This window comes from Populus euphratica, unplaced genomic scaffold, assembly GCF_000495115.2.
Source record: "Populus euphratica unplaced genomic scaffold, PopEup_1.0 scaffold174.1, whole genome shotgun sequence".
Lineage (NCBI taxonomy): Eukaryota > Viridiplantae > Streptophyta > Magnoliopsida > Malpighiales > Salicaceae > Populus > Populus euphratica.
Window position 1 is genome coordinate 830210 of NW_011499935.1, and position 12481 is coordinate 842690.

Genomic DNA, 12481 nt, shown 5'->3' on the forward strand with positions numbered 1-12481 from the left:
CTTCAAAATTAATTTTTCTTACAATCAAACCCTTCATAAATTCAATTAAACCTTCAATAAAATTTAATTGAGTACATAAATGTCTGATTTTGGACTTTTCTTCCTCAAATTAAATTTTCTTTGTCAACAGAGCTCTCATCAGTCACCAAAATACTGTCAAATTTAATCTTTGCATTTTGTAACCTTCTCAATCAATTTTTAGTCATTTTCTGGGCACTTTACCATCCTATTTTCACTATTATATTTTTTTACTATATTTTTTTATTTTTTTTGAATTTTTTAAGAGAAAAAAATATGAATCGAGAAATAACTCAAAAATGGTTACGACAACATCCTAAAAGGATATCAAAGAAAAATACAATAGAAAAACACATGTAAACCATAAAAAAAAAAAAAAAACTTAGAGATAGTCTGCTGCAAGTTAAGGCAACAAAACTCCAACTCTTAAAATAAAGCTATCATAAATAACTAAAGTTATCATTTCCAATACATTAACCATAAGTCCAAATTTCCATCTTATGTAATAACTCAAACCACCCACCGGAAGCATTAAACAAACCCTATTCAATCTTTACAAGTACCCTTAATATTACAACAGCCAAAAATAATTTATGTTAAATAAGTAAAGCATCAATACAAAGCAATAAACCCACTTTCTATATTAACCCATTGTTTGGCAACATTGTCAGTCATATGATTTGCTTCACTTTAAACAGGACAATAAGATAAAGAACCTAAAAGAACAACATAATTATAGGTGAAAATGAATAAGTACGATATTTTGAAGGTCTAACAGGATGTTTGTTCATCGAATTAATAACAAAGGCAGAATAAGACTTAATAATGCAGTTCATTTCTTGAAGAGGATAATTCTAGGGTTTTGATTAAAACAAGCGATTCAACTTCATTTGACTCTTAATTCCCACATAGGCTGAAAAAAATCTCATTACTATACCATTATGATCATGTAGTAACCCTTAAATTCCACTAGTTCCAAGTTTATCCTTGGAAGATCCATCAACAATCCGTTTCGGAGTATACAAATCAGGAGGATTGTAAGTGAGAGGCCTTAAACATTTGATATTAGTCTAGCAAACCAAACCATTCACAGATAATAATAAATCAAAGTGCTCAGTGATAAAAATTTGAGAAAATAGCTTTGATCTACACACACAATCTAGTCAGTATTAAGAAAACGCAATATCATAATTAGGGATCCCTTTATTGAAGATTAACTCATTACATGTAAGCTAGATAAACCATAAAATTATAAAGAAAAGCATGAAGCATACCTTTCTCTTAAATCTTCCATGAACAAGATGTTCCCATTGATGAAATAGATTAGATAAACTTCTAAGGCAGTACCAAGATATACCCCAACAATCAATAAACCTAGCTCAAATACGCCAAATATTATGACAATGAATGAGAAAGGGCGGACTTGGTGTGGATATTATTAGAAAGAGTTCTCGTGGACCAACGTTGACTGCTAGGAATGTTGCTAGTAGAATTACGGTACCGGAGGTGGCTAAAGCAATGCCAGCAAGGTATGGCATCTCTTTAGCAAGAGACATGGGGCACGACAAGGTTGAATTGAAGCTAGATAGTTTTCTTGTTACATTGGCCATCAAAGAAGCTGGACCCTTCTCCAGGTCTGTTGCTCAAGATATCAGCATGTAGCTTCTTTTTTTCTTTCATTTTCTTGAGCTCTTGTAAAGAGTCATGCCGATATGGAAGCGCGCTCTCTAAGCAAACTAGCCTTATCTCTCACTTATGAAAGGTGTTGATTGAGGAATGCCCACCTGAACTATGCGCTTTTATAATCGTTTATTCTGAGTTTTCTTCTTCATAAAAACTCATTTCCATTCTTTCATTTTCCCAGAACACTCTCTTTGCAAACAAGCCTCATCTATCTCTCCTCTTGTGAGGTGGTGATGCTTGAGGAATGCCCATCCGATCAAAATCTTATTTTTATATTTTAAAAATATTTTTTAAAAATTTAATTTTTTTTACTTTCAATTAATACTTTTTTAATATTTTAATACTATTTTGACATGTTGGTATTAAAAATAATTTTTTAAAATAAAAAATATTATTTTAATATATTTTTAATAAAAAATATTTAAAAAAACCACAATTATATTTTTAAATACCTCAATATTTTTAATAAATATTCATTCTTAATACACATTTCTTTTCTTTGGATAATTGGTTTTAGATATCAAGTACACCAATGATCTTTTAGCTTAATGATATTCTTGCACATACAAAATCTCATCTTTCTCAATTCAATTTTAATAAAAATTAGAACTCTTGCGGGTACACGCGAACATATGTATGTATGTATGTATGTATATGAAACACTTTTTAAAAGCTCAATATATTAATTCTAATTAGAAGGTACTTTGTAAACCACTAATATGAGTTCTACACGAGTGGAAGTATAGAGTATTTAATTATTGCCTCATTTGTTTCTTAATATTTCCCTAATGAAAAATGATTTCATGTAATGTTATTAACATACATGCACTGAGAAATATTCTATTTCACTTGAGAAATTATTACGAGCATAAAATTCTTAGTTATCTTTTCAAAAGCTCTTAATTTATAATGGAAGGTCAATCTATAGTTTTAAAGGACATGAACGAAAAATTCGTAAAACTATGAGAACTAACACGCGTTGAAGGGGCGATTGCCTAGGGGTCAACCCTATATACGCTAAGAGTTTTGGGGCGCAAGTAATTCTGGTAATCTAGTCGTTTTTTTATCTCTTTTTCGGGGTGATGCGATCGATTGTCCGAATTATACTTTTTTTTTTTTATGTGGGGTGTCCGGGTCAGTTTACGCGCACCACGACTAATCTCCACGACCCACTGAATATCCTGCAAGCCCAGTAAATAGGTAAGGCACCACGGGGATGACAGGCGTGCACGGTAAGGCTCGAACTCAGGTGCGGAAGAAGGGAACAAACCCCTCCCACCACTGGGTTAGAACCTTACTTCCAAATTATACTTATTAATACAAATACAAGGTAAGTATGGATGCATCCTTATAGAGCTCTGGTCCTAGTTATGGATGCAGCAATTTAACAATTCTTAACGATAGAATACTTTATATATTATACAACATTTTTTTTTATAATATATAAAAACTAGCTTCGAGAAAACCAACAGCAAATAGAACGAGGTTACAGAAGAGAGAGAGAGAGAAAAACATTATCTTCCATATTTTCTTTAGATTATATATTAATTTGGAGATTTAAAAACTAAATAATATTGTTAATTATTAATTTGGAGATTTTTTTTATAATTTAATTTTTTTTATCTTTCAAATATAATTATTCTGGTTATCTTCCTTTTGATTCAATATTTTTCTTATGATAAATACATGATTTTGCAATAATATTCTCGTTATGAAAATTCAATACACACACGCGCATTTTTCTCTAAAAAATCTCTCATTCAAGGTTTGGTAATTTATCAAACATCACTACAAAAAAAGATAAAAGAGAATTATTTTTTAGTTAAAATCTTAAGTTTCTTACTCATAAACCTTAAAAGTATATTTCAATCCTTTTCATAAAATCACAAATCCCCAAAACATATCCGCACGTCCCCTCCATACGCATAATTGAATTTATTTTTCTATCATATTTGTTCGTACCTGCACGTCCCCTCCATACTAGCTCATTGAATTTATTTTGGTATCATGTTCATAATTTGTATCTCTAGCTATCCAATTTATTGAGCAGTACTATCTTATTCGCATCCAATAAGAATTATCCCGGAAGGGAATAGTGATTGCTTCCATGAAATTCATTTACTGTTTGTTAGTTACTAATGGCAATGTTCATTGTATAATCATACATTTAATTTGCTACCCAAATGGTTTGAGCATATTCACAAGAAATAAAGAAGAAGAAAAACAGAGGAAAGAAATGGTCAGTCCATCATCATAAGTCGTGCTTTATCATCTTTGCAAAGTACTATGTAATAGATTGCTTTCGCATTCATGCCCTATGCACCGTATCAAGAGAACAATTATGTTGTTTGATTTGCTATCCAAATGGAAAACAAAGCAAGTTTAAAATCTATATATGACACATAAATTTCTGAATAATCTTTAGTTTAACTAACTAAATAATATCTCTCTCTGTGAATCAAAAGGAAATTATCGAAACAAAGCAAGTTCAATAAATTCAGTAAATTTAATAATATAATTTAAAAAAACAAAGAAAAAATAACAATGTCTAATAAAAAAAATATAAGCATTTATCAATATTATAAAAAAAATGCTTTCTAATTTTTTTTAAAAATCTCAATCATCTTATTTAATAACAAAGAAAAAATTAAATGAAAAATGATAACCTCATAAAGAGACAAAAAAAAAAATATTAAGCTTAATTACTAGCAAATCAAATGCTTAAGAACATATTGAAAAAAAAAAAACAACAAAAAACCTTAAGTTATCATGCCAAATATGCAGCCCAATTATCAGGTCAAGATAACCATATATAAAAGAAATTGAATAAAACAATGGAGGTCATCTCTCAAGTAAATTAAATAATAAAAGACGAGACTAAAGAAAATCGATTAGAGAAAAAGTAAAAAAATCAAGTGAACTCAAGTTAATTTAACTAACTCATGATCCTATAAATGAGAATATGATAACCTTATAAAATGTTTAATAATTAAATGATAAATGATAAAATTTATATAAAAAAAATAAACAAAGAACCGTAATGAAAAGAATTGAAGTCAAATCATGCTAATATTTAAAACCTGTGACTCAGGTCATAAAAATAGGTTGCCCCCTAAAAGACAAACAAAAAAAATTACAACGCAAAATTCTCAATCATCTAAAATTAAAAAATAAAATAAATCAAGAAAAGGGTAACAATAAATAAAAAAAATAGCAATCAAAACAATGAAGACCAAATATGTTAGACAAAACAAATAAAGGGGGATGAAACAAAACACAATACCAATTGTATAAGTCATTTCAAATAAAAAAATTGTAATAAAAAATAAGGATCAAAGTTGAAAAAAAATAAAATTGAATAGCTACTTTAAAAAATTAGAGGGATGGACATGGAAATAAAGGGGGGGAGAGCAAAAAAAAAACAAGAAGAAAGAATCTCAACGCTAAATTAAAGGTTTATTGGCTACATACACCACTTAGGGATAGAGATGCAAATAAGATATTTCAAATGTTGCCTTAAAAGCCATTGTATATTCACCAGAAGACGCCTTACACGCCACCTCAATAAAGTGGATGTCTCCCACTCATTAGCACATGCAACTTAATTATAACTAAAAAAAGTTAAAAATATAAAAACACCCATTTATGCAAGCTTAATAATTTATTTATTTTATCTTAAAGGTAATTTAATCGTTTTACTAAAAAAGAATAGAATAAGAAGCCCCTAGATTTTAGTTCAAAAGTATTTTCTTTTAGGGGTAGGTAAGTAATTTTAATAAGATAAAAAATATAAAAAGACTGATTTTCTCAATCTACTTGGCAATGATCAATGAATTGTGTAGAAAAGATGATATTACCCTCATCATCAAAGCTATTTTTTATGTTGAGAAGGGCAAATATGTAAGAATATTATTCAAAATTTTGTGTTTTGGTTCCTAGTAAATTACTAACCTCATTTAATTTTTTCATATGTTTTCTTCAAATAAAACCCTAGGAGAGGAGTGGTACCATTTTTTTTATTTTTTTAATAAAATAAAAAACTATTTTTTAAAACTAAGGTATATGAAGGGGAAAATGTTACATATAATTTATTTAATTTAAGAAATATAAAACTATATTATATTAATGATACTAAGGATGCTGATGATTTTTATTAGAATACTAAATTAAATTATTGTTCTTTTATTGCAAAATAATAATTATAGTTTTCACAAAGGATATCTTGAGAAATTAAAGGTAAGAAAAAATAAAAATTATTATTTAGTTTTATTATAAATAAAAACCCTAACTAGTTTTTAGATTTTTAAACAATGAGCTATTATATAATAGAAAAGATATTCATTATCCTATACATCCTACTTAAGAGCTTAAAGGCCACCCCTCACACTTATAGGCCTTGGTGGGACAATATTGATTCAACTTAGATTCTCTCTTAGGATAATGTTCTAATATATAAAAAATTATAACATAAATTTTCACACATTGATAAAAATAAAAAGAATGAGATATTTACAAGCAAATACATACACACATACACACCTAAACACATGTTATAAGCTTGAAGGCCACTCCATTAGTAAAATAATGATTTATTATATGATAGAAAAATGAATTAAAAGTACTCTTCAACTCACAAATTATATATATATATATATATTAGAAACAAATTGATTTTCCTGATTCTTTAAGAATACAGATATACATAAATGGTGGAATAGTGATGATAATATTATTAAATAATATTGTAGATGAATTATTATTTGTAGATATTCTATATAATTTCATGAGAAATTAAGTTTAATTATTGAATTAAGTTTAAAGGTTAGCTATAAAATAATTTATATTAATTAATTTTTCTGATATTTTACGTGAGACAAGAAAATGAATATTTTATGCAAAAAAAGAATCAAGAGTTTATTAAAAAATTGAGTAAGTTTTTTCATAATAAATTTTTTTTTTTAATTTCGAATTTTGAATTTACAATTAAAAAAATATTTTTTATAAATTATGGAAAACGTAATAATAATGTATATAAAGATGCTCCTGCAACTTGGTGATTACACCATAAGACAGGCAAATTATCTCATAGAACGAGAGAGAGACACGGTAATCATTTTAATTAATGTATATACAGGAGGTGTAAAGTACGTATTGTTATAAATATTTCTTCTTCTCCATTCCCATACGATCTTCTTCCCTGTTTCCCATGAAATGTACTGTCACCCTCCATAGTCAACCCAAATGAACAAACTTACGTTTTTCAAAAGAAAATCCAAAAAACTTTACTGGATTTAATACAAAAGGCTGCATTATTGCTGTTCATTTGATTGTTCGATGGCGTTGTAAGTCAAAGTATCCGATGAGCCGCCCGCACTACTTGACTGTGCAAATATGCATCTTGCCTGGGCTCACGTTATGATCGACGGCAAGTCTCCATGCTTTGCAGTAGTTCCCATTTCTCCTCCCCTCATGAACAACCGAAAGTCCCTTTCCTTTTTATGAAAAAAGAGAGGAATAGGAAATAAATCCAAGTTGTTTCCAAGAGGAATGCTCCCTTTGTTTGTGGCTTTGTTTTCTTATATATAAAAAATATTGAGATCGAAGTTCTTTGAGAAAAAAAAAAAAAAGCTTACCACAAATTATTAAGAAAATGCTTCGATCGTTAAAGCATAAGAAAAGAATTTGTATTTAAATACTAATTAAGAATTTGAGAATCGGAAAACAACTATATATCGGGGATTAATATCGGCCGGCACCTATCTTGTATGCATAAGCATGCACCTTAATAAGTTAATCACCTGTCCTTTGTTTTGAGCAAATGCAAGAAAAAAGCAATCTCGATGATGTATGGAATTGAATAACTATTATTTCTTAATTAAAATATATATATTAAAATAATTTTTTTTATTTTTTAAAATTTTTTAATACTAATATATCAAAACAATATAAAAATATATATAAATAATTTAAAACAAAAAATAAAAAATTTTCAAAAAAAAATTTAACCACCAAAACAAACACCAACTCTAGCTCAGAAGAAACAACAAAGTATAGACACACACAGTCAACAAAAGTATGGTCGCAATTGCAATTTGCTACTTTTTTGTTAAATCGTTAATTAAATAATTAAAACGCCACGTCACCACAGCCAACCAAGCATGGACCCACTTGGAAGAGAGAGTGTGGCCTTATAAGAGCATGTGAAAGAAAAGAGAGCACACTCTCTAAAACCAATTCTCCTCCTTCAGAGGCGTGGCTTTTGGCTTTCATTACTCTCTCTCTCTCTCTCTCTCTCTGTAAGTCATCAAGCATACCACAATGAATGTGTCTGCTTCTTTGCTTGTCTTTTATATTTCACATAGTGAGAGAGAGAGAACAAGAGGACCAGAGTTCCAGTCTGTTCTGTCTTAGTTTTCTCCTTCACGTAATCATCCTGGCTTCCATCAACCTCTCCTTCGCTTTATTTACCTCTCTCCCAGCTTTTAGTACTATTTGAAGCAGACAGCAAAGAGAAAACAATATCATTCAATTTGATACTATTTCTTGTGTAGTACTACTGTACTTCAAGCAACGATCTCCTATAAAGAGAGAATATGGATAGATGGGAGAAACCTCTAAGAGATGATAGGTATAGAAACCAAAGGGAGAACCCATCTTTCTCCTCTACTCTTCTCGATGCTATCTACCGTTCCATAGATGAAAATGGAAATGGTAAAGGAGAGGAGGAGGAGCTGATTTACTACAGAGAAACCATGAGAAAGAAGCATGAGAATAATGGTATTAAAGATGGAGAAATGACGAGTTTGCAAAGAGCATGCATGATAGACAAGTGGATGGAGAAGAAGGGTAGCTATGAGAAGGTCGCTGTAAGGCGAAAATCCACGGCGGATTTGGAGAATAAATCTCGAAAAGATGTAGATTCTGTGCTGTTAAATTCAAGCTCGACTTCCTCAGAATCTAGCAGCGGTGGTGGTTTTTCATCATCAGAATCTGAATCAATTTATGGTGTCAACTCATCAAGATCATCAACAACAAGTTACACCATGCAGAGGCCTAAGCCTATCAGAACCAGCATTTCTGCTAGGCCAGAGAAATACCAAAGACGTGAAGATCATCATCAAATTGATATGTATCATAATCATGAGAGAAATTATGCACCAAACCAGAAGGCAAAACATGAAGGCAGTTTTGTCAGGACAAAATCGAAGGCCTTAAAGATTTATGGTGATCTCAAGAAGGTCAAACAGCCTATATCACCCGGCGGCCGGCTTGCAAGCTTTCTCAACTCTCTTTTCACTGCAGGCAATGCGAAGAAGGCCAAGATTTCGACTTCAGAAGGCAGGTATGAGGAGAGGAAGTTAAAATCTGAGCACGCATCGACATGCTCTTCAGCTTCTTCATTTTCAAGGTCTTGCTTGAGCAAAACACCTTCTTCAAGAGGAGGGAAATTGAGCAGCAACAACGGAGCCAAAAGGTCAGTGAGGTTCTATCCTGTTAGTGTGATTGTTGATGAAGATTGTAGGCCTTGTGGGCATAAAAGTCTATATGGAAGTGATTGTCAAGAATTGAGTGATACTCTAGTGGCAGCTACAGTTACAAAAGACACAAGAAATTATGTTCCCACAAGTGGTGAAGAGCTGAAGTTCCATGTAACGAATGAAAGTCGCCGAATCGAGGAAGTTGCAAGGAATCTTTTGAAGAACTATCAAAAGAAGAAGGAAGAGCAATTCAATCATATGAGCACCGATCTTTGCAATGACAATAATCATGAAGTCATGTCCAGTGATGAGGAAGAGGAGGAAGAATCTGATGTAGCAAGCTGTGCAAGTTCTGATTTGTTTGAATTAGATAATCTTTCTGCTATTGGAATCGAAAGGTACAGAGAAGAATTGCCCGTGTATGAAACAACTCATCTTGGTACTAATCGAGCCATTGCTAATGGTTTAATCCTGTAATTCAAAAGAAAATAAGAAACTTTATTAGTGAATGGTGAGGGGTTTACATCAAAGAATAAGATCTCTTCTTTATCTTTATTACTTTTGTGTGTTTGTTGATATTTTATTTATTTTTTTAATGAATAGATCTTCAAAGGAAATTAATATACATGTGCATATAAAAGACAGCGAATAAATGTATGTGTGCGTGAGAGAGAGAGAGAGTAGGGAAGGAGGTAGCTCAAGATTCTACAATCCTGTGCTCACTCGAGATTGGAAAAATAAACAAAAGGGTAAAGATGGTGAAGAGGATGAAGTAAAAAGCTTAGGCAGATTTTCCAACTCGAAAATGAGCTAGATTTTTCGTCCTGAACCACTAGTACGTGGGGTCTTTTTTCCCTTCAAAATAACACTGCCTCGCCCAATTCTTTTTTAATTTATTTTTATTATCCAAACCCTAAAAGCGGCTACGGGATTTAGAACTGAGGAAGTAGCTGTTTGATTTCTTAAACTTTGGATGCGCTTTTAATTATTTTAATGAAAAAATAGAGGTATTTCTATACGAGTTAATGGCCGCTAAGTAATTTCCTGGTGGTGGTGTGGAAGATATTGTTTTAATAATAGAGGTAAAACTAGCAGACAAGGTGAATTGATGGAGTTAGTGGAAAGAAAAAGGGAAAGATCGATCCATGTATGGTCTCTAAAGATGTAGACATAGGATCTAATCTTTGATTCTATAAGCCCTAGATGTCAATTTTGGTTGGCTTCTAAGATAATAAGCATGGGTTTCGATTTTTTGACGTGTTTTTCTCCACTAAAAGCCACAGCATGCCCACAAATTTCTTTTTCAAATTAGTGTTTTTTACTGTTAAAAAATTAATAAATACAAATAGAATTAGCGGCGGACAAATTCTGTCAACAAATTACAATAAAACTCATTCATAGACTAATTTTTTACTATATTTATCGGTATATCCCAAAAAAATTATAATGGCAATTGAACTCCATGGAGGCTTTCGCACCTCTAAAGAGGGGGAATAGAATAACTTGCACCTTGAAGAAGAATTATTGGATTCTTGGAACCTATAAGTAATTTATAGTGATTTTTATGTTTATATGAGAAGAACAAAGTAAAACTTTGAGTATATATACTTAATAATTTATCTTTTACTTAACTCCAATTACAAGGGAATTTTTTAATTTTATTACTAATGAATTTAAGTTCATAATCCGTATACAATTCCCATTTTTCTTTTTGTAATTTGAGAAAACTATATAGAAGGGAAGATAGGAATCCTTCTTTCCTGCTTTCACCAACATAAATTACCAAAAATGAGAATATCCTGCTTAAATCAAGGTCCATGAGTGCAAGATTAGGAGAAAAAATCCCAAGAATTATCGCAAAGTTATACAAGATCGTCGCATAATCCAACATGAAGATCAGACCGAATTAATTCCTGCTTTACTGCCAAGGGTATTACTATTATATCATTATAAATATCAACTAATCTCGTATTGGATGCTAATTAATTATCTTTTTGGTAGGCCATCTACATGATCTCAATGAAGCACATGAATTCTTATCAAAAACAGTCAATTGGAGATAATAAACAAGTTATAAACCTCTACTTTCTCTTTGTATATCATTGGGATGAAGATGTTGAGAGGGACTTACAGGACCACTAAATCATAACAGTGCGATATGCTAATTAAGTTATCATAATAACAAGTTTAAAACCAGCAATCTGGTATGTTTTAATTTAAAACAAGATTTTAAACATTAGCTTGGATTCTAGGGAAAGGAAAGGCTATATCCTACAGAGTCAAAAGTTTTATAGGATTCAAAATGGCTATCGATGGGGAATTTTATTCGGGGGACCAGTGCGACTACGAGGCGTTTGTTCTAAGTCACAAAAATCAAGAAGTGATAAATTGGCAAGGCCATATTCAAGCTCCAAAAATATTGGCCTGAAAAATCCTACTTTCCAAATCTCCCGCACCTTCTTTAATTTTTTTAATTTGAGGAAATGATTTCTTTCAACTTAAATAAACACAGATCGTTTTTTAATTTGAGGAAATGATTTCTTTCTACTTAAATAAACACAGATCGGGTGGTGTTAAGCTGAATTGTACGACAATATATACTCCAAACTCCTGTTCTTCTAGCTAGGTGGTAATAAAATAATTTTTATATTTCCATACGGTTGATGAAGTGGGAGGTTCGACAACAAGGTAGAGATTTAATGGTTCCGTGGGTACAAGACCACCACCTAATATTTCCATACGGTTGCTGAAGTGGGAGGTTCGACAACAAGGACGAGATTCAATGGTTCAGCGGGTACAAGACCACCACCTACCACCAACGTTGACACTTATTGTCATTGCCCATGCTCTTAGGACACTACTGATCGTAACTATGCATGTCGTAATATGTTAGTATATAGATTAAAATAAACTGGGAACCCTACTGCTATGCTTGTTAGTAATTGCATTAGAAATTTCTCTTTCTTATTTTCATTAGGAGGAGGGCCTAGCTACAAAATACGTGCTGTGGATCCTCTCATAACGTTAATGTTAGTAATTTACATTTGATGGGGCGCTGCTTTTGGGTTTTATCTTATAAAAAAATTGAAGTTTTCAAGGAGACTTTATATATTTCATCATGACAAGTATAATAAGCTAAGCATATTATATAAACGGTCTCTATCATTTATATTGAAATTATATAACCCTTTTTTATGTAAATTTAAAGCTTTTTATGTTATTTTTAAAATAAAATATTAATTTAACGATTTAAAAACCAGGTTGAGATCAGGGCAACGAGTCCAAAATCCCCACCCAAGTGC

The 12481-nt window shown here is 31.2% G+C and overlaps 1 protein-coding gene across 1 annotated transcript; it reads left to right on the forward strand.

The window, feature by feature from the left end:
- Window positions 1-7901: 7901 nt before the first annotated feature.
- On the forward strand, window positions 7902-9734 carry LOC105136424 (uncharacterized). The gene has a single exon (XM_011041754.1). It carries the CDS (start codon window positions 8295-8297, stop codon window positions 9654-9656), a length of 1362 nt encoding a protein of 453 aa, XP_011040056.1. The 5' UTR covers window positions 7902-8294; the 3' UTR covers window positions 9657-9734.
- The last annotated feature ends 2747 nt before the right edge of the window (window positions 9735-12481 follow it).